Source organism: Epinephelus moara, chromosome 19 (assembly GCF_006386435.1).
Source record: "Epinephelus moara isolate mb chromosome 19, YSFRI_EMoa_1.0, whole genome shotgun sequence".
Classification (NCBI taxonomy): Eukaryota; Metazoa; Chordata; class Actinopteri; order Perciformes; family Serranidae; genus Epinephelus; species Epinephelus moara.
In genome coordinates, this window is record NC_065524.1 from 22,038,943 (window position 1) to 22,062,552 (window position 23,610).

At 43.9% G+C, this 23,610-nt stretch overlaps 1 protein-coding gene across 2 annotated transcripts in view; it reads right to left on the bottom strand.

The window, feature by feature from the left end:
• Positions 1–23,610, bottom strand: part of lzts2a (leucine zipper, putative tumor suppressor 2a) — a 53,871-nt gene that overhangs the window by 3,086 nt on the left and 27,175 nt on the right. Inside the window, exons 1-7 of one of the 2 annotated variants that reach the window (XM_050071096.1) lie at positions 20,285–20,572; positions 4,419–5,072; positions 2,077–2,739; positions 1,532–1,654; positions 1,204–1,350; positions 467–982; positions 224–328 (exon numbers count right to left, since the gene is read on the bottom strand). In XM_050071096.1, the coding sequence (XP_049927053.1) occupies positions 224–328; positions 467–982; positions 1,204–1,350; positions 1,532–1,654; positions 2,077–2,739; positions 4,419–5,039 (2,175 nt within the window). In that variant the 5' untranslated portion in view covers positions 5,040–5,072; positions 20,285–20,572. Of the gene's footprint in view, positions 1–223; positions 329–466; positions 983–1,203; positions 1,351–1,531; positions 1,655–2,076; positions 2,740–4,418; positions 5,073–20,284; positions 20,573–23,610 lie in introns of those variants that run through there. The other variant, XM_050071097.1, reaches the window with a different exon arrangement.

Here is a 23,610-nt window from a genome sequence, read left to right on the forward strand (position 1 = left end):
AGGGAAGTATACTGAGTTAGTCAATCAGCAGGAGGATCTGAGTGGACTTTAAAATTTGTTTATTAGCCCTATCAATCTGGACATGTATGACACTGAATGTAAATAACAGAGATTAAAAGTCCGTCATCAAGAAGTTAAAGAAAAACTTCTCCTCTCCTCTCCTCTCCTCTCCTCTCCTCTCCTCTCCTCTCCTCTCCTCTCCTCTCCTCTTCCTCCTTTTTACCTTTTCCTTCTCCTCCTGCCACACTCTCCTCTCATCCTCAAACCGTGACAGTTGCTCCTCACTAGTCCGCCTCTCGTACATGAGTTCAGCCTTCAGCCTGTCCACCTGAGAAAAGGAGACAGAAGAAATGTTGTCAGAAATGTGTGCAATAAATGTAGTGGAGTAAAAAGAGTAATATTTTCCTGTGAAACGTAGAGATTGTCATTACTAGTGCCTGGAAAAGGTGCAGTAACTGATTTGTACCTGTTGTCTGAGTCCCAACACTGCTTCTGCATTCTGCCTCTGAGCCTTGGCTTCATCACTCTCTCCTCCCCAGACCAGATGAGTCTCCTCTGCATCCCGGTACAAAGACGGACTGGGACCGCCCCTCCCCACCACACCTCTACCCTGTTGGATGGAGAGGCTCATGCATTGCCCCTTCATGGTTAGATTCCCAGGTAAAGAGTGTCCGTTGTGATTGGACAGAGTGTCCCGGAGGCGGGATGACTCCTCTTCCAAGCGGCCCACTTTCTCCCGGAGCAGCTCAGCTTCGCTCTTGCGCCTCTGGAGTTCGTTCTCGCAGACCTCTAGTTCTAGAGATCGCGTCCGCAGGGCCACCCCGGCTTCCTGGGATCGAGCCTGGCTGGCTTGCAGTTCAGAACGGGCTTCTCTCAGCTGGGCCTTCAGCACCACGATGTCCCCAGCCTTCTGGCTGAGCTCCGACTGGATCTCCTTCAGCTGCTGCTTCAGGAGGGAGATCTCTCCTGACTTCTGACACACCTGAAGGATTGGAGAGGGAGTTAGAGAGAGGAGTGACGGTGCTGAAAATACAGAACAATTGCTCCTCATGGCAGACCTCTGACTCTGACATCTTTCTTTTGGGGGCATGTTTTGCTTTTGTTAGTGGGTCAAAGTGAAGATCTCCTGTCAGACTCAAAGAGGGATGCTATTGCTTTAATCACCCTGACCTAACACATCTCCAGTGTCAGACTCTCACTCACCTCCCACTTTGTCTCTTCCAGACGTGGTCCCAGCTGGGTCTGCTCCCTCTGGATGGTGGCACACCTCCTTTCCAATGTCTCTCTGTCCTGTAACAGAGAGGAGAAGTCCTCCTGCAGCTTCTTTTTCTCTTGCTGTAGTTGGAATACCTGACGGCACAGAAACCCACATTATACAACTGCCATACATACTGAGACATATTTTAATCCTAGAATAAAACATGCACACTCACAGAAAGAATTTCCAGACTCACAACTTCAGTACAAGATGAGCAAAGTAACAATTTTAACATCTCTAAATGTTTTAAAAGGTTTAAAATACTTAGCATACCTGTAACTGTAGCACCTGCTGTGCCCTCTGGGCCTTCTGAGAAGCCTGCTTCATCTTTGTTGCACAGCTCTGTCTCAGCTCCTCCATCTCTCTTTCACAGCGACGCTGCTTCTCCTCATACACCTTTCAGAGCGAAATACATGGGCGAGAGGTCAGTGTATCATCTGGTATCAGGTTGTGACCGTTAGTTGCTGTATATGTAGAGTGACTTAAATTAGTTAGAAAAGTTGTTAACCCTGATAACAAGTCAGGTAAAGCAATATTTTAGTAGTTTCAGGAAATTCAATGGTGCAGCAACAGCTATCAACATGTTTTTTAAACGCTTTGAGCAATAAAATACAACATATGTTCTTTGTAGTTTCCATGTTGTTTCCACATTATGACTTGAACATACCAAAGTCAGAAGAAATACTTCCCAACTTGGGAAACAGGGCCATCAGAGGAGAGCGTGAAAGCAGCACTACATCATATCAAGTACCGTAGTTTATTGGTGTTTTGAAGGAGGGTTTGTTCAGTGTGTGATGGCATTAGTGTCTATGTGTCACCTGGCAGATTGCAGCTTCATTCTCATCCAGATTTTCCCGGAGCTGCTGGAGCTCCAGGTCTCGTTCCCTCAGCTTCTCCTCAAGCTCCCTCACAACCGCCTCATAGCCCTCCACTGGTGGCGGCGAGTGGCCACAGGACCCGCTGTCCGACAGGGGCTGCCCGCGCCCACTTAGCGACCCAGAGCCTGTGCTCTTGCTGGATGAGGAACGTCCACTGTCTGAGTTAGTGTGGCCATGGCTCCCAGTTCCACCTGAAGTGTTTCGGCCCAGGCTTTGCACGGGCTCCAGTTGGCCCCCGGAGCCAGACCCGGAGCTGGAGCCCTCACTGGGGGCCAGACTGTAGCCTGTGCTGCTGTGAGTAGGGAGGCTGGAGAGGGAGTTCCTTCCTGAATCTGACATGGAGCAGGACTGGCTGCTCCGAGCATTGCGACCTCCGCTATAGGAGTTGCGCTTCCCATCAGAGCTAGAACTGCTGCTCCCTCCGATGCCGGTCGTGCCGCTGGAGCTGCTGGGTCCCCCGAGGGGCAACAGGAGGTTGAGGCTAGCCTGGCTCTCTGACAGACTGCTGCCCGCTGGCCGTGGTGACAAGTACTGCACCGAGTGACGATTCTTGGGAACGACGGGTTTGAACGCTGTTGGACGGATCAGCACTTTCTCCATGTTCTGAAAGTACATAATTATGGAAAAAAACAGCATTAGTGATTGATAAAGGCTAAGCTGGGCTAATTAGCAACGGCTGAATAAAACTCATTAGAGAGGGGTGAGTGATATGCTGGCAGGTCACCCCTCCAGGCTCTGATTAGTTTAATTTGGTTTAATTGATATTCATGGCCTTCGTTAAGCAATTTTCTTAATGATTTTTCCTATCATCTAAGATATAGAGAGACAGGGAAGAGAGGAAGAGGACAGAGGAAATCTGATTAAAGGGCAGAGAAACAGAGAGGAGGGAGAAGAGTGGAGGAAGAGGCAAGACAAAGACAGAGGGGGGTGGAAGCTCATCGCATGTTCTGTAAGCATTTTTCTTAATGATCTTCCTCAGGGTTCACTAAATACGTCAGTGAATGTAAGCGAGCTGTGACATTGATCATGATGTGTCTGCAAGGTGAGTAGCTGTCAAACGATCCATCTGAGCCTGTCAGGCCGGTGATTAAGCTTCCCTCTGGATCGATGGAAATAAATAGCCAATTAGACAGCTGAGGTAATCTGCTGTAAAACATGTCAGCACACGCTGCAGAAACACTCACATCTGCTTCAGTGTTTCAGGAGTACAGTGTGTATTCCAAGGAGAGAGGAGAAAAAAGTCTGCGCTATAGTATTTAATGTAATCTTGAGCTGTAATTAAAGAAGACGTTTTCCTATAAATATCTTTAGGTCAGAGGTCACAGTCATCTTATGGATCTGGGAGGGATTCAGTGTCATGCTTACAGATGCTGTTTCTTTATAACTCTACTAATGTATGTCACATACAAAATGTTATTATCAGGTAAAACAAACAGCATTTTTAGAGCCCATCCTGTGTAGGAGGTTTGAGGCAGATACCAAAATTCAAGTTTAAGAGAGAAATAAACACTTGCAAACTTTTTTGAGAGCTTTCAATCACATCTCAAGGACAGCATAACTGAATGGAGTTTGCTCAGAAGACTACGATGTGGTTAAAAGCTCTGTGAAAAGAATGTAAGTGGACCTTGAGTGTCTTGTCTCAAAGTCAGTGGGTTTTTAGTTAGATGCCTGAAATATGGTCTGTGGTTAACACAAGCTTCAGAGATTTTCAAGTTTTGTTCTACGACATAAAATACATCAGTAAATATCCCACTCGAGAATTTTTAAGCTTTTACATGTCTTAAAAAAGGCGGTTGCTGACAAGCAGACAAATGAGACTAGAGAACGTCATCATGCTGAACTGAAGACTCTTTGAGTGCCTTGAAAAGCGCTATTTAAGTATAATGTATTATTATTATCAACATAGCTTTCCAGCCTCATTGCGGTGGCAACCTTGAGGTCATGTGACCATGGCTTAGTTTGTTTGTAGCCTAACGTTAGCTTTTTACTTCTGGTGACTGCATTTAGGCTTCAACAATCACATAAGTGGTGTCTGTGAGGATTACCCTGCTGAACATCATATGAGTATCTTAAACATTTGTTTGCTGCAGAGCTTATTTTCTGCAATGATCCAAAATCTTATAGAAAAGTCCCATAGGCTTTTGACATGGGAACCAGGGTGATGTCAACTTCTGGGTTGGCCTACAGATACACTTCGCCCTGCACCACTCTATACCTGCAATGAGCTAAATACATCTGCCAGGTTGATTTATTGGTCTGTCTGTACAATCGACTCGTCTTACCTTCTCTAACTGTCCGGACACTGGGATGAGTTTGGGAGGAGGCCCTCCAATGTTGCCGTTCAGAGTCCTGTTGTCCCTTTGGTCCTCCGAATCACTGCAGGGGCTTGCAGCTGCCACCACCACATTGTCATTCCAGTCTCCAACCACCACCTCATCACTCACATAACCAGAGTTCCCATTAGTGCCACCACCTACTGCTCCAGCAACCGTTCCACCGCCTGCCCCAGCAGAGTTCCCAGGCCGGGGCTGCCTCTTGGTGGGTAGCGGTGGAGGCAGAACCTGGGCCTGGGGAAGTGTTTGGTTGCTGATAACCAGCAGCTGCTCCAGGGAGCTCCCGCTGCGGAGGGTGTTATCTTGGAGCCGGAAGCAGCTGGTAGCCGGCGTGGAGCGACGTGACTTGGTGTTGAATTCGCTGGCGGCCCGGCAGTGTCTCTCCTGATACGTCCGGCCTGATATGAGGCTGCTGACTGAACCCATGGCTGTCCCGGAGCTGCAGGGCCCACAGGGGCCAGGGCAGGGGCCAGAGGGGGAGTGGGATGACAGCGGCCTGCACGGCTGGACGTCAAGACCTGGATTGGGGTGGTCAGTCACGGTCACAGGTAGTGCCTGAACCAGAGCCATGGCACCCCGACGGCGTCAGACACACCACACACTCTGATGAGAGAGAAAATAAAATATTCACACTCTAGAAGCATCAGATGTGACGATTACACATGCTCTGTTGGAGAGTTGTGCCCATGCATACAAGGTTTTTCATTCAATATTTATAAGACATAATACTTTCTTCTAACTGCAAATGATGTCACAACCAAGTTAATGGCTTTTTAGCCCAATAAAATGTAATGTAATTCCCCCAAATCATGTATTCTGCCTTTACTGACTGATTTATAATGGACATGTTTGAGGAATCACGACACACACAAACAGGGCTGACACTGGGACCCTGCAAAGACTGCTGTACAGAGCTGCACTTTGGGGAAACCAGTAAAACTCCAGTACAGCAGTGTGGATTGTGGCTGCACATAAAGACAAAGACACGATATGATTAAAACTGACACCTAAAAGCAAAAGTATCTTTAAAATACATTTTATCAGAGTGTAGCAATACCAGTGGCTAAACTGAACTGTCAGTGTTGGTGATCAACTCCCATCGATTTTTCTCAGTAGGCAGTAAAAGAAATGTGCTGGCTGTTAAATTTAAGACACAAAAAAGAATGAGTTAATATTCTGAGCCATTACTGACCAGCAGCTGGTTTTACTCAGTAAAGAGTAAGAACTGAGTGTAGTACTGAATTGTTTTTTGTTATTCTCCCAATATATTTTCAGAGAGGGATAAGGCTGCTTAGGACAGTGAGAGAGAAAAAAAAGGTCACTTCAACAGAAAGTGAATAGTTTGACTCATCCAACACAACCGAAATGATGACTGGATTCCATCTGTGTGTTCCAGTTTAAGGATCTTATTGCTACTCTTGAATGGAACAGACCGTCGTTATCAGTTACACCTGTGCAAAAATTGTCTGCTGCCTCTAGTGATAAAATTTTTATTGACATCACAGAAGACATTTTGATTTGTCACAGTGGGAAAAAGCACAGGTGTAAATAATGAAATTAATGATGACTGAATACCATTTAACTTATCTAGTTCAGGTTGCTGTATTTTGCAAGCTGTCTCACTGGCATGAGTTACTTACTGGGACACTTGAATGCAACAGAGCCATTGTTAATGTTATTAGCAACACCTGTGCTTTTCACACTATGACAACTAAAAATGTCTGCTGTGAAATCATGATTTTTCTTGCTTCATAATCATGTAGAGATCAGTTTTTTGACAAAAATTGTGGCCCGAGGAAGACCTGTAGTTGTAGCCGTAATTCAGTTACAGGGAGATGTGCTTCCTGCGTGTAGGTACTCATTGTATTGCAAAATACACTACACCAAAATGGTGAACACGGTAATAAAATGAAGCTAACACAGAAGTGCAAAAGACTGCAGTTCTTTTAGCCTCTTGAGGCTGACTCCAGAGGCTAGTCAATCCCCATAGAAACCTATGTAATAATGCCCAACTTTGTTTACAGCTGGGTACAAAAAAACAGTTTTGGTCTCTATACTTAATTTTCCCCTTAATGACAACTGTACGAAGGGTGAATTTTTATACAACTCACCCTTTTAAATTTGATTAGGGCTTAAAGTTACGCATAATAAAGGCTGGGCCCCTTTGAGAGACACTGTAATAGTGTCCTTGGCTTCTCAGCCTCTCGCCTAAATATGGTCACTCTTGGCTCCAAATAAGGCTTCAAAATGGGATTCCACAAACCAATGGATGACATCCCAGTAGTTACATCCATAATTTTTACAGTCTATGGGTAATACCTGCTAAAAATCAGCGTGTTAGCACTGCCATTGTTAGTATGTTAGCATGCAGACGGTATCATTAAGCTCAAAGCACTGCTATGCCACTGTGCTTACCTCCCTACAAACTAAGGCCACATTCACATTTTAAGGCCGAATGCTTTTTCATTCTAAAATGGTGTTTTAAAACAAAAACGATCTCTGTACACACGAGTGTATCACATGATCATTCAGCTCCACTGGGCAAGCACGTGCCAATGCAAAGAGGAAGCAGATTGTCTACTCTATGGTTGGTTGCTTGGTTACAGAAGATGGTGAAAAATAAAACCTGAGGTTTCTTTGCTTGAACCGATGATAAGATGGAACTATTACTGAAAGTAATACACGAGCATAAGGCGGTCAAGATGATGTAAAAAAAATTGGGATTGGTCACAAAGCAAATGCGTTGACGTATTAAAGTGACACAGGGAACATCATCCATTGCCAGAGGAAGCTGTGGTGATGGGAAAGGAGAATCCACGCAAGAAGGCTGAAATGACGAAAAGATCTGCAGACCTTGTTATTATGTTTAAACCTGATAAAACTCAGTTGGGAGGTGAACATGGGCGTCTATGTCATTGTTTCCAAAGGTCTCCATAATTGTCCATCCAGACTACAACACAACCCAAGAATTTTCATACTAAAATTGGTGTCAGCAGCATTTTCAAAAGTCTCTTCAAAACACTGGAGTAGTACAGTGCATACAGTATAATTACCACTGTCCTTGCAGGGTGACAGCAGTCGCTAATGTGATTTGCATTTAGCATCTCATCCATGTGTTGAAAACATGTGAATGAGACTCATTATGTGGTAAACAGCTTTTCAGTCAGGTTTGAATTAGGACTAATAGTCTTATCATCATTCTTAAATTATTTAAATTAACATGATTGAATGTGTCATCTTGAATATTTACAATAGCAAAATGCAATACATTTACTTAAATTCAAACGTATTACAATTAAAAACAATCTTCTTTGCAACAATGAAGCTAAATTATTTGTTGATTTTAGGCCTGTTGCCACTCGCAAAACTCATTAGCTGCAGCCACTTAACAGCTGTTTATTTGAAACATTTCTCCCGGGGGAGCACCACACTAAAGGCTCATCCCTCATTAAATACACTCTATGTCTCTGGTGACGCCACTGATAATTGTCAATGTCATTAACGAGGCAGGAAGAGGAAAAAGAGGATGGATTTAGTTGAGGATGAGGATGGCAGACAGAGGGAGAGAGAATGAGTCACGGTCATCACCATCTGCAGCTGCTCTGTGATTTTCCTCAATGTCCCTGCCTGAACCTGGTGAGCAGTCATCTGTGTCTTACTTCTAAAGGGGTTTGAAAACTAGTCGCTTCACTGTTTCGTGATCACAGTGCTCATATGCCTATCAGAAAATCTTTGAAGAAAGGAATAACAGCCTCAACTTGGTCACTGCACTATTTTTAGGATGAGAAACATGGATACATATTATTAACACAGTGAGTGCCAGCAGATTAAGTCTTCCATTTACAGATAGAATTATCAGTGTTAGTTTCCCGGGGGGGACAGAGAGGGGACACATATCCTCAGTCTGTCGTGCCAAGCCCAAATCCGTCTGGCCAAGTGGAATAATCCACGCCAGCTATGTCTGTGCACAGTCTGCCAGGACTAACACAATCATACAGACTGACACTCACACACACACACACACACACACACACACACACACACAAAAACAGATGCATCAACAGGAAGCTCATCATTCATGCAAGTGATGATATTAAGTTTTAGAAATAATGAGAGAAGTTTTTGTTTACTGGAGCACAATTTAATCAAACAGTTAGATCAGATCGTAGTTTATTGCCAGAATCCGCTTAAATATATGTGCTGCAATTTCTTATGAATACAAAACCGAACATTTAAGTACAGCCAATGTTATGAAACAATAGCTTATATTCTGGCAGCGTAGCTTCCTCAGTGTGCTTCAAATGAAGTGGCTGTTGGACCAAAAAGTGTCTGATCCAGCACTACATAAGAATTGAAGGAATAAAATGATAGGGCTGGTCTAATTATTCATTAATCAGTCAGTCCGCGGGGTTCAATTCAGTGCTGCGCATGAACACCCTAAAGAGTGCATTCATTGAATGTGCTCATATGTTTGGCAAACAGTGAACTGAATGCATTAGTTTGCCACTTATGAACTTGAACACAGGTGTTGTTTACTCTCACACAGTTACTGACACTTGTTTTACAGCACCCAAGGATTTATGGCACCTGGCATGCCGACACGATGCCGGCAGACAGCTCAGCCACTGACACTACTGAGGCTATTTCATATAGATATGTGAAGCACTTTTATGAACAAGTCAGTAAGTCACAGATTCCAATGGAAAAAAATCTTACATTTTTATGCCAACTGTGCGTGTCGGCTCTGAAAAAACAAGTCAGACCGTCAGCTACACCGGCAAAACATTTGAAATGGCACATCAAGCTGAAGCATCTGACCAGTCTTGGGAAATATCTGCAAGTGAATGACGCAGTTATGGGCGAAAATGAATGATCAAACCTTTTTAAATGTGACTCTTTTTAGTGTTCAGTATGGGTCAGCGTGTCAAAGGTCAGAGTGCTCATGAATCCGGAAGGTGTCTTAACATAGAACGAACAAGGAGCGAATAAATTAGACTCGAGTTGTGACCTTCACTAGCCAAGCTCGAAGGTGAATTCACATGCTCTATGGATGGTCACCCTTTCGGCTTTGGTGTGTTTATGAGCTTTTAAGTTGTAATGTAAAAATAACGTGGAGTCTATAAAGACAATGCGTGGTATTTTACTGGTCAGAGCATTGATGAAGAGCAATGGAAAGAGATCAGGTGACCATGAAATAAGCTCGGGAGCTAATTTTTAAGATTATTTGGACACCACATGAATGCAGCACAAGGCTCTGGCGATAACTTGGACGTCTGCTACTTGCCCCTCAGTGAGCAACAGAATATGTCAGTGACTCTTCTGTAACATTGTACTGAGATTACACAGCCTACCTACATACAAGTGTGATGCTAAATTAGTGCATTAAAATGAATATTTCATCTTTATTACTGTAAATTTACACATGATGACTAGTCATGTATGTCAAGGTGTCACAGAGAAGCTGACACGAAATTTTGCAAAAAAATATTAACACTCAGAAAGTTCAAAAGGTTTGATACATTCACGTGGTTCAACTTAAAGGAATATACTATGATACTGTGAAGAGAATCAGTCCAAATTTTATTTAACTTAAAAAAATGGAAGACATGGACATAAACTAGCTAATGTTTTGGGACTGTGAAATCAAAATTCCAATTGTGAACTATGAACATGAACTAGTTCATTTTAATCTGTGTGAACTGAACTTGCACAACACTGCTATATACTGACTAAACTGTGAGTCCGCAAGTACATGACAAGGAGTGAGGAGGAGTGAAAGAGGGGAGACAGACTTCATGAGTACACATGAGTCAAGGAGATTAAGATATGTGTGGTATGTGATCTCTTCCCATGCCAAAATGATCACGCCTCACAACCTCCTTTCACCTTTTATCCAGTCATGCCCACCTCTTCTTCACTCCCAGCCCTGACAAGGACCTCTCAGGCAGGGATAATAGAATTAACAACCCCCTGAGANAGCCCTAACCTAGTGACCCCCTGTTGAGTGGAGGGGAGCTGGTCTAATTCTGCCCTCCCACCCCTGTGACCTCCAAGGGTCCACTTTTGTTCTGGCTACTCGGGCAACAAATCCCAAAAGCTAATTTAACCGTCTGATGTTGCTCACTGGTTGTTTCTTAATGTTATTACAGTCCTCCTCTCCTCCACCTTCTTGGGTGCATTCCTCTGACAAAGTGACAATACTTTTACCATCCCTCCATCCACCCTCATCACTTCCTCCACCTTCCTCATTACACACATCCTCCTCTGCTGTCAGCAGCACAAGACAGGCAGAGAAAAACCAGTCATCGTCACTATAAATAGAACACATCTCGAGTGCCTGAAATCATTCTGATAGTCTTTCATGAGGCGTTTCTGTCAGCGAGGCATTTGATTCGACGTTCAAAAATAAACTCCAATAGTGTTGCAGCCAGCCATTACAGGGTCAACCCAGGGCCACTTTACACCGCTTCCTGACACTCTAAAACTATTAAATGATGCTGAATGGCTTAAAACGCATCCTCGCTGCTTCTGACAGGAACTGGAAACACACCAAGTGGTTGTGAGAGTTTATCCTCCACATGCCACCAACTGGCCCAGGATGAGTAAGAGCAGGACTGACAGAAGAAAGAGGTTCCCAGGTAGCTCTCTAACAAGATCCAGAAGTGGGGTCTGTGACGGGGAAATAATCCCGTTATGATAAGTCTGTTCATAACGCCAGTATTACCCAGGAGAGGAAGCCCATTATTCCGCAGCAGCAGATCGCCCCTTACAATCACACGCAACCTCCGAGCTGTTCCGGAGACTCTGCTGGGATCAGGATAGAGTTAGAAAAGCCAGAATAAGGCAGAAGAAAAAGAAGTGGGTGTAAGGGTGAGAACACAAAGGCAGGCTGGGTGGGGGTTGATGGTTGGGGGTTTAGGGGAATTCCAATACCAGGTAGCCCAAAGAAAGGCGCCAAAGAGGCCTGAGCTCTTGGGAACAACGGGCATCTATAATCCTGTTTGGACATTATTTGGCTGGCACACAGACACCTTAAGATCTCCGAACAGGAAAATTAAATGTGAAGGCAGACATCATTTCCTATCTAAACCATCTCCTCTACTGCTGAGCACTGAACACATTACTTATGTCAGTTTTCTTTTCTCTCTTTTATCATCATCCCTCCACATGTCGGCCTCTTTCAGATACTGTCACGATATAATACAAAGAGCATGAAAAAAATGACAATCTACACTTTGGTGAGCTATTACTGTGAAAACAACCTAAGCTGAAGCATCTTCAGTCCTGAAAAACGGGAGCAATTCGTGTTGTCATGAGATCTACAGGAGAGCAAAGGCAGCAGATTTGTTGTGGATGGTTGTGTGGAAGCCTGTTTAAACATGGATAATGTACATACTAGAAAAGTGTGGTGCTAAGCATTGTGCTTATGCTTCTGCCAATCCATAGAGATACAAACAAATGCACTGTTTCCACTGTGCTGGCTTTTAAAATTGCAGAAACGGGAACCAGCAAATGTTTAGCATTCTTACTTGATGAATAGCTTCAAATGATTTGGCGTGAAACATTGACATAAAATCACCTTACAAAGTTGATATGGCAAACACCTTAGGAAACAGTTGCTTTATTTCACATTCTGCAGACTCCCCAACGCATGTAGGCAAATTTTCACTCTTCTTTTAACTCTGCTTGGGTCTCCACCAACTCCTGAGGGAAATATCTGGCTCTTTAGCTGCTCAATGCTCCACTATGTTCACCAGCTAGTCACTACCTGTGTCTTTTTGCTGTTTGGTGCAGAGCAGTTACTGTACAGATGTTTTTTTAGAGTTTTGGTTTTTGCTGAAAACTACAGTGGCCTAAAGGGCAAACGCCCTACAACAGCCCAAAACATCTCCATTGGGAGATACGTGCCATAGCCTCAGACACAATGCCAGTTCAAAAACACATATGACAATACAAAACAAACACAACAGAAATGTGCTGCCAATGAAAAAAATGTGCTGCAGAAAGCCAAAACAAATACATAACCAGTAAACACAGCAAACACGGAAATGATGCAAGGTTATAAACACACATACACACACACACGCGCGCACTGAAAATGAATGCAAAAGAAAACCACTGCATATCCAATCAACACAATGGAAGTTGTCCAAGCCTCTAGGGGGAGTGCAAAGGGAAACAGCTGGATATTTGACCCAAGAGTGAGAGACCAGAGGAGAGTGTGTGTTTGTCTCTGAAGCGGGAAGATAAGTGGATTAAAGGGGCAACATAAAAAAAAGTACATATTCTTGTTTACATTTGGCCATGGTCTTCTCCAATGTTATAAAAGAGTGACAGATTTAAGAAGTTATGTAAATCATTGCACTTAGCCCCTCCCTGGCCTGGAGAACTTCCGTTGTGTCTACTGAGTATGATGCAGTGTTTTATTGGTGCATTTGTTTCAGGGTTTGTGTGCTTCTGCCTCATTTCTGTATTTGCAGTGTGTTTGTTGTACATGTATTTGTTTTGGCTTACTACAACATGCTTTTTCATTTGCAGCACATTTCCATTGTATCATTGCATCATGTGTTTTTAAACAGGCATCGTTTCTGAAGCAGCAGCACGTTTCTCCTGATGTTGTGCGCCGTTGTGGCGCATTAGCCCTTGCTGGCCACCATAGAAAACAGCTGCCTACTAGGCATGAAAACGATGTTATGAGAGCAGCTAGAGTGAACCAAAACATTAGCAACTGCAGGCCATAAAACCAAAACAACAAGCTGAAAGAAGCGTTTACTAGAGCTGAGGAAAACTGCAGAGTTGGTTGATCATTTTCTGTAGGTTCAACACTACAAGCGAACACCTTCACCTTGAGTCATTGTTATTATAAAAACTGGTATTGATAAAGGTGACATCCTCCTCCAAACTGCCATGTTTTTTCAGTTTTCCACCTGCTTCCTTCACTTTCATCACTCTTTCCTGTTCCAGGCTATTTTCACCCCCATCCCTTTCCTCTCTGTCTTACCTCCTGTGCTGGATTATTGCTCCACTGCTCTCCTGTCACTCTTTCCTTCTCCATCCCCCTTTCCTACAACTCCCTGCTCACTGGTGTATGCAGCTAGATTTTCATCTTTAACAGCAACACCACAGCGTGACTAACCGAAGGCAAAGCCAGCGTGAAGACGAGAGCAACAGGTGGAAAGTATAAAATTGTGAGATCAGAGCAGGCACGTATGGACGAGGAAAAAGTATCAGTGTCTGAGCAATAATAAGAACCATTCATAAATAATGCTGTTTCGTTCTTCTTTAATGGGTGGTGACTATGCAGAAGAGATAAACTGATCACAAAAACAGTAGTCAGGGGTACCCAAACACTTCCATAATAAAGCAGGATATTGAAAGAGTGCAGTGTGAAGCTGAGAGCTTGTTCAGACCAGCAGAAATATTCCACTCTTGTACACAAAGCCTGGGTGGCCTTGATTAATGCTGAGACCAGTGATCCCAGTGGATGGAGAGAGTGAGAAAGACAGACAGAGAGAGACTGAGGCAGAGAGACAATCAACAGGCTAGGTGAGTCACAGTAATCCTCCACGGCTGCTAACAAAGGAAAATCCACAAGTACAGGCAAGGCAGCAACACACTGACACGCACAATACCTCAGCAGGGCAATCACTCCACACCTAATCTACTCTACCATTTATTTGTCACGCATCTACTCACCGATAGTCCACAATAAAACTTCAAACAGGCAAGAGAATGGTATTGGAACGATGTCAGCTGACTCCACTGTAAAATGAGTTGAAGTCTTTTAATGTTTTGCCAGAAGACCTGAGGTTATAATATGCCTCCATTCCAACACAATGACTGTCTGTCTGAGTGGTCGCTCACTGTCACCTACCCCCACATGGCTTGGCTTTAAAGTCTTGCACTGTGTGTGTGTATGTGTGTGTGTGTGTGTGTGTGTGTGTGTGTGTGTGTTTGGAATCGCTGTATGCATGCAAACCTTCTCAGCCCTCATTAACCCATCGCCTCACTGCCAAGTCTCCTTTCATTGTCCTCTTTGGCAATGCAACATGGTGGACATTCTAGCTTAACAAAAGTTTTGAGTTCAGGTTTTCTGCAGCAGCACAAACTGAGAAATACGTTTACTAAAAAGTGAGTCTGTGCAGAAGTAATTGGCAACAGGTCCTCCTACGGTCCAGCTTTTTTCCCCCTTCTCCTCTTTTACAACCAACTTGTTGGTGTTACAGACTTTCGCTGCTCCCTCTGTTTGGAAGCGTTGCGATGGCAGCGGAGGCCCACATTTTTCATGCGCGGGGTGAAATGAGATAGAGAGGCAGGAAGAGCGGGAAAAGGAAGGAAGGAAGAAAGCAAAAGAGTGGGTGAATAGGTGAATGAGTGAGTGAGTTTTGTGTGTGTGACAGTCTGACAGCAGACAGTTTGGCTCTTTAGCATTTCAAAGCATCTGGCCTCAATTCGGACGTGAGAGGCTGCTGCAGAGTGGGGTGACCGAAGCCTAGATTTTTTTTCTTTTTCTCTATCACACACACTCTCACAGACACACACACACACACACACACACACACATATAACTGCAGTGAAAGTCCCTGTGGGGGTTGAGTGAGAGAGCAGCCAGCAATCTATTGAAATGGGATGCAGTAGACGTCAATGATATGAAAGTAGCAGTACAGCCTTGTGAAAACACTATGGTCATTTGGGGACACAAACTGCCAATCACATGCTTATTTATGGGTCCAGTTTGCAATGAGTTGTCCTCTTAGTTTCTCTGCAGAAAGCACTCGCCGAGTAAAAAAAGTAAGGTTGCAAGAACATTTTGTCAAGGTAAAATCTTTACCATATAATAATAACTGCATTTATGTGGCACTTTTACAACATACAGTTGCAAAGAGCTTCACATATAGAATACATATACAAAAACAAGTATACACACATACTGTACATACATACTCTCATATGCTTACATAGACAATAATTAATAGAGGTGAACAACCAAAATAAACACAACCACAAGGGAACAGACAGTGTTTATAAAAGGCTTTCCTATAGAAATAAGCCGCGAAAAATAAAACACAGATTCAGCAGATCTGATGGAAAAGGGAGAGGCTGTTTTAAAGTTCAGTAGCTACAACTGCAAAAGCACAGTCACCTCTGGATTTAAAAATAGAAACAGGGAACAGATTAAATGACTCGATCAGATCATCAGAGTAGCCGACAATTGGAATTCAGTCAGGACCACTTTGGTAAAAAAAACAACTTTATTTCCATTGCAGTATTTGGTGGTATGGCTCTGTTCTGAGGCCTCTCTGCCTTTCCTCGGGCCTACGTGGAAAGCCTAAGGCGGAGAGAGCACACCTCTCTGCCCTTCCATGCAGAAGCAAGGAAAGCCTGAGGCAGAGAGAACAAACCTCCCTGCCCTTCCATGCGCCCACATGGAAAGCCTAGGGCAGGGAGAGCAGCAGCAAAGACCCCGCCGGGAACAGAACAGGGCAGCATCAATGACAAACAGAAATGACATTGATAAGTCAGACACATCATGAAAAGGAGGAGCTGGGGTGAAGGTGAGTTGCAAAGCAGCATGTAGAGGAAGCAGCAACAGTAGGCAGGATGCTTGCTTAGAAAGGAATCATGTGATCTATCAGCTGACTCCCTTCCATCAATCAGCTGCTCCATCAGTTGATTGGGCTGTTTGAGATCAGCTGATGTAGCTGGGATGTGAGCTAAGCTTGACATCGTGTCCTGCTTGAACTAACGCCATGCTCGATGAATGGCTAAACAGCTCTGCTATATATGCAGGGGCCAGGCCATGCAAGCCTTCAAACTAATGAGTAAAGTTTTGAAAATTATTCAACATGTCTCATTTAAAATTTGGCCGAAACACAGCACTGAATAACCAAGGCTTTTTTCGCTAATTTAACTAATTTATGGTGTATGAAGAGTAATGCTTTTTCCGCCAGTCACTTGGGGAGGCTCAAGGAAAAATATTTGTATCTTCAGGGAGGGTCAAAATAAAAAAAAATAAAAAACAGAAAAAACAAGTCACACTTCAGCCACTCCCATCCTCTGATAAGTAAACAGTCCTTTAGTCCCGGCACAGCAGAGCTGAAGAGTGCTACAGTCAGCTGGCATCTGAGGAAATTGAGGTAACAGTATGTGAAAAAGGGGAAGATGGCTGACATTCCTAGTGAGCTCCAAATGTTGGATTTTCCAGGAGGTTTTCCAGCCACTGACAGTTATCCAGCGGCGGTCAGTGGTCAGACCCGCAGACACTGGAAATACCAAGAATGCCGGCGGTAGAGACACAGGGATTAGTCTGGTCAGTGGACTGCTGTTTGTGAGGATCAATGGCCAGTTCAGCCTTTACTCTCTGACTTTGACTTAATACAATAATTGGGGCAGCTCATGATCTCTTATCAGTGCAGGTCATTTTGTCTTTAGTGTGGTGTTTACTGGAGTATATTTTGGAAAATCCAGGTGCTCAGGCTGTTCTGACGTCCTCTCATTGTCCCACATGTGAAGAGAAGAGTAAAGTTTTCCCTCCTAAAACTTTCCTTCCTTCCCCTCCCCTGCTGCTGCGGCTGTATGAACAGTGGAAGGCCATTGTTTCAGTTTAACAGAGGGCAGAGAGCAGAGAGAAGGGGCCTGTTATCTCACACTGAAAGCAACAACACTTTGACTGACAATGTGATGTGAGGGAGGATGAGGAGGAGGGAAGCAGTGACGGGAGCCTTGATTGTATGTGAGCAGTTTACTTACTACCAGGCTTCAGTGAGGAAAAGTAGGCCACGATATCTGCTCAGCAAAGGTGTCACAGCTCCAGTGTGAAATCACAGAATATAACACACACAATGCCACAAACACACCCAGTGCTACAAAATACAGCCAGGCAAATGAGTTTCACAGCAGCTATTACATAAGCAGCGACGCCTCACGTTAACTGTGCCAGCCTCAATGTATAATTCACTTCCACTCATCTGAGAAAATATCTGACATGGCAAAGAAGCACATGTGCCGACGTATTCAGACACACTGTCCGTGCCGCTGTAAACTGAAGAGAGATGGAGGGGGGGGACAGACTGGCATGGAAAACACTCATTCAGCAAACTGAACAGAAGCCAGGCCGACGTCTAATCTCTCGCTGTCTCTCGATTTTCCTGTGTTTCTGTCTCTCTCTCTCAGTCTCCCTCCTTCGGTGTTTCACCATGCTTCTCAACTCGAGGCTTTACATAAATACCTGGCATGACATTTAGCTCGACGGGATCACTGGAAAATAACAGAGCCAAGGGTAGGAAGTCGAATCAAATCTGAATCCAGTTTGGAATCCTTTGAAGGGGACCTACTGTGCTTTCCTTATTTAATGTCATATACACAATGTCACAGGTTCAAATGAAAGTGGCCAAAGGTTCAAATAGTGAAGTAAATGTATGTTAAAGTAATCTCTGTGAGCAAAAACCTCAGGCTTCAAACCGTCCAATGGGTTTTCTACTTTCAAGACAAACTGACATCAGCTCATGACAGATTTCATTATATGGTCATCTGCTCCAGGCATGCTACTGCTAGTGTTTACATTACATACAGTGCTACATGAAGCTACATGCTAAGTTCTGGGAAACATGTAGTCTTAGTTGCGGATATAGTAAATTGGATCACATTCTTGCTAAAATATGTCTGGATGTGTTTTGAAGCTTTTAATGGTGATTTGTAATGGGAAAATGTGCAACTATACTCAGGTACAGTCATTCCCCAGCTGCAAGTACACTGCTACATGTAGCTACATGCTAACACGAAGATGCTGATGTTGTTTATCTCTCAGATTTCCAGTCATATTCCTGCTGAAACATGTCCGGTTGAAAAGTTGCTGCTATACTCAGTTACACTCATTCCTCAGCTGCAATGTTGGTGCAGAGATGTCAAGAGTACAGGTATGGAGGACGTGAAATCGCTGACTTATCAGGGCGGACTGTGCTTTTTTGGAAGGGTGGCTTAAAGAGACATGCGCTAAAATATAGTGTTTAGGACCTAGGGAGAATGCTGGGTGTTCCAGCATAGACAGTGTAAGGACAATAAAGTGTTTTTTGAACATTAAAACATGTAACATGTTCTAGTAGAAACCCAAAATGCAACTAAGAACCTGAAAATTAGATAATAGGTCCCCTTTAACAAGTATTGTTGGTCCTACTGCAACACAAGATTCTATCTAAGAGACACTGCGATTGAGAGATTTGATTAGAGGTTGTTGGCAGAGCTTAACAAATTCTCTTATTTCACCAATCTGGCTATCAGACCCTAAGGAAAGACGATAAAACTGAGGGAAAACCAAAAGTAAAAGAAAGCAATCTTGCTATCTTTTATTTGGAGCTACTTTAGTACCTTTTAATGCTGTACATACACACACAGGAGGCCTGAGTCAACACGGCTGGAAAGCGTTACGCATACGTAACCTGCAACACGTGACACGCATTTACCTCATTTGTTTTGTTCAGAGCAGATGAGGTAACCCATCTTTTCTGTCTCTCTGTCCCCCAGTCTCACTTCCCTCAAGTTAAACTTTATGTCAGCGTTTATGTCTCAACACCTGCCCATTTACAGCCGCTATGTTTATGGAGTAAAACGTCAGAGCTTCTCACTCTGCCAAAACCCAGTCTATGTAATTACAGTCTTCACTCAAATGAAACCTCAACATGAAACTGTCAGAGAGACAGCTACTACAAAGAGTTGAGTGAATGGACGGCCCTGGAACCACTCTGACTATAAACATATCTGCTGACACATCACTCATGGGCCATAACAGACTTGATGAGAAACTACAATATGTGGCCCAGGGCACACGAGGAGTCTTGTAATTACACGTGTAGGGAAGACAGAAGAGAAACAACTGCGGCCTGAGTCTCACAAAGTGCTTCGTCATCAAAAGAAACAGATTCCCTTTGAGTCTTCTGGATAAAAACATGTTTTGTTCGGGTCACACTTCTGAGATGCAGCCTAATTGTCTGCTCTGGTGGAAATGTATCTGCTGCCTCATGCTCTTTCTTATCTTCAATATGAGTGTGTGTGCAGACAGATTGAATAACACCCTCCTCCTCCTCCTCCTCTTTCTTCTTCCTCCTCCAGGCCAACTGTCCAGAGGGTGGGACAGTTCTTCTAAAGGCTGAAATTTCAAATCAATACCCCAACAGTCTGTAATGAGCAGATTACCCAGGGTCGGGATTAGAAAACCTGGGCTCACTCACCACCAAAAACCCATTATCACACCTCAACAAATCCAAGATACCTGGTCTGTTTGTCCTGGCTTCAGCAGGCCAGGAGTCTCCAGGGTCATTAAGTGCAGCTACAGATGAAACAACTTTAGAAACTTAAAGCTAACACCAGTCAGCTGACTCTGAATCATCCAGCTGCCTTCAATCTCTGGCAAACTGAAAGGAAACCCAGTTTTCCAGGGATCATTGTTTGACCAGATAGATCACAGTTTATCCACATTTTTAGAAGACATCACCAACTGTTTAGGCTTTCACTGACATTCCTTAACTAGTTTCCAATCCTGTTTAAATCAGTGTTTGTGTATGAATGGGCCTGCCAAGGAACTTTTGTCTCAAACTCTTTCCGTTACATACCTTCCATTATTGGCATTTCCGCAACTGACACCCTCTAAAGTGGCTTCACACTGACTCAAGGTGCTCATGAATACAAAGTTTCCTCAGGCAAATTTGTCTTCAAGTAAATGGAGCCAAACTGGGATAAAGGGCAGTATATAGAGTGCCTGAGTTTGGAGAATTTAAGACACACACTTATGCAGACACATGCAACACACGCTCCACACTCACCCCAGTGAGAGCCCTGCATCGCTGCCTCCACTTGTCTCTGTCTCTCTTGGAAAAAAAAATGCAAAAATCACTCCAGTCTCTGTTGGCTCTGATTCTCCCCGTCTCTCCTTCTTTTTCCTGTCGTCTACCTCTTCTCTACAACACTCCAGCTTCCTGCCGTTGCCTCTGTACCGCGCCAGGACTTCATATCCCAACACGAGGACTTTCAAATGGAAGCCCCCTTATTTTCCTGTCCTCTCCTCCTCCTCCTCCTCTCTCTTCTCACTTCACTCCTCTGTTCCTCTTCTCAGCTTTCCCTCCCTGCTGTCTGCCTTAGCACCGCCTCCCCCCTCCTCCTCCTCCTCATTCCTCCCTCCCCTCTCTCACTTTTGTCTGCCAGCCCCCCTGCCTCCAGTTCCCCTCTTTTAACACACACTCTATACTCTCCTCTGCCTCTCTCTCCTCCCCCTTCTCTTTTTAGCCTGAGCTTCATCCATCCCCTCCTCTTTTACACACTCTGCATCAACACACAATCCTGCGTCAGATTGAACATTTTTAGAAATGTTATCCACTATTTCTGTTTGGTGCGTGTGTGTGTGTGAAAGCAGAGCGGCACACATGCATTCAAGGGAACACCTCCTCTCACCCCACTGTTCAGCAGCTATTCTTTGGCTAAATAACAGTGCAGTTACACACAATTGTGCAATTATCAAACAACATCGACTACATCAAGAGCTGCAGCCGCTACAGAGGGAGGGAGGGGGTCAATCCACTCAGATGGGGTAAATTACATAACATGTTTCTGCTCATCTTTGTGCCAGCACGCTCCACACGCTCTTTTGTGCAGAGTATTATTCGGCAGGTAACAGAAAGCAGGGAATGAATGAGACTGAAAAGCTTTTTTCTTGTATTTTCAGTGAAAGGTTGAAGCTGTTTGTTTGGAGGTTAAGCTGAGAGTGTGATGGAAAGAAAAGTGTGGCTATATAAAGGCTGCAAATGGAGACCATTTTCATTATCAGTTAATCTGCTGATTATACATAATTCTACCTTTTTGGCTTGTGACACCTTCAAATGAAGTCACGTCTACTTGTGACCTCTATTTATTATGGCCTCAGTTCCAACAAAGACACTTTTTCCTTATCTTAAAAAGACATTGCAGCTTAAGGAGATAAATGCATCTAGTATTTCATAAGAAAAAAAAACAGACAATAGACAAATGTCGGAAAATATATACATTTTTGTGTAACTGATGTTTTTTGGGGCAGCACAGTGGTACAGTGGTTAGCACTGTTGCCTCACAGCAGGAGGGTTCCTAGTTCAAACTTGTGGTGGGGGGGTTCAAACCCCATGTCAGTGTGGGTTTTCTCTAGGTACTCCGGCTTCCTCCCATAGTCCAAAGACATGCGGGTTAGGTTGATTGGTGAGATGGTAAATTGTTAAGGCTGTAGGTGTGAATGTGAGTGTGAATGGTTGTCTGTCTCTATGTGTCAGCCCTGCGATAGTCTGGCGACCTGTCCAAGATGTACCCCACCTCTCACCCAGTGTCAGCTGGGATAGGCTCCAGCCCCCTGTGACCCCTAACAGGATAAGCGGTTACGGAAAATGACTGAATGAAAGATGCTTTATTGATTTTCTTTCTTATCCTTTTAACCATTTTGTGACCTCTCAGCTTTATCTTCAAACCTGGTTGGGAGCCTATGAACTAGTAAAGTGTGAGTAGAGTGAAAAAACTTGTAATGAAAGTTCACAGAACCCAAGGAGACGTCTTAAAATTTCTTGTGTGGCCTGACTGATGATCCAAAAGCCAAGGACAACATATTTAAAATGATAAAAAACAAAGGAAAGCAGCAAGTCCTTGCATTTGGGAAGCTTGGAACACTAATTATTTGGCATTTTTAGCCACACTTTTAGCGTAGCTCGTTGGATGGCGATGTTGGACTGTTTGACTATCTCAACAACTATCAGATGGATCTCAATGAAATTTTGTAAAGATATCCATGGTGTCCAGAGGATGAATGCTAAAGACTCAGATGATCACCTGACTTTTCCTCTAATGCCATTGTCAGGTCAAAATTTCAATTTGGCAGAGTTGAAACAAACAGATTTGCACAAGCTCTTCCTGCTACTGGGCACTTTTTTATCACTTCAGAATTTCAGTTTAGCCAATACCTTGCAATGCCGTTAACATGCTGACACACTAAACTAAGTTAGTAGATGACACACAACCTGCTATAAATCAGCATGTTAGCACTCATTGTTTGAGCGCTCAACTACTTACAAATCACACACACAGCTCTGTTGTGTGGTACACAATGCTAACCACTCACTGACCAGTTTATTGTTGTGTGCTTCCATGGAAAACCAGTAGGAGGACTGAGTAATGCTGGAGGAGCGGAGCGTGTGTGTGTGTGTGTGTGTGTGTGTGTGTGTGTGTGTTCCCTCTCTCCTTACTGGAACTGCCCTGTACTCCCAGAGAGTTCCACAGTAACGAGTGAGAAGAGAGTTCACTTCTGTTCTCTGACTTGGCACTTTACTGCCATTAACACAGCCCACCTCTCCAGGCCGAAAATACAACACCAGAAAGCTTTTGAGTCTTTCCTGTGTGTGTGCATGTGTGACAATGTGTGTGCGTGAGTCAGCAAGAGTTTCTATGTCAGCCTCCAAACAGGCAAATATAACTTACCAACTGAGTGCATCCATTCAGTGTGACATGTTAAACCCCCATATGAGTCAGCGCAGAGTGGGAGGCTGAACGTGACGATAAAGATAAGTAGGAGGCGAAGAAGAAACTTATTTATTAAGTGGACTTTTAGAGTGATAAAGCACACCACATAACGAAACAAAGGAAAAATAGGCAAGCTACGCTGGAAACAATGCTGATGAGAGTGGTGAGATTGAACCAAACCAGTGAAGCTGCAGCCCTTTAAACCAATATAGTGTGCTAGAAGATGCTAAAATGATCTGTAGAGCTGAGGGGAACTGCAGGGTCTGGTGATAATGTAAATTATTCACTCCTTCTACATTGTTCATTATCTAAATACTGATTTGTGCAGCTTTAACTTGTAAGAAACGTGTCAAGTAAAAATAAGGTACAAAACAGGACTTGTGTGGAGTCTTTTGTATTTTGAAAGTGACCTTGCCTGAGCAGGCGGTGCGGGACAGCTAATGAAGGAAGGGGACAGCTGGGCTGGGACGGGCTGAGCTGGACTGGAGGAAAGACAGAGAGCAGAGGAGACAGCGGATCTGTAATGGAGACGGTGGAAAGAAGAGAGGAAGACAGCTGCTGCTGTGTGCACCACACATTATTATCACCCCACATATCTCACAAACAGTGCTCTATACTGCGA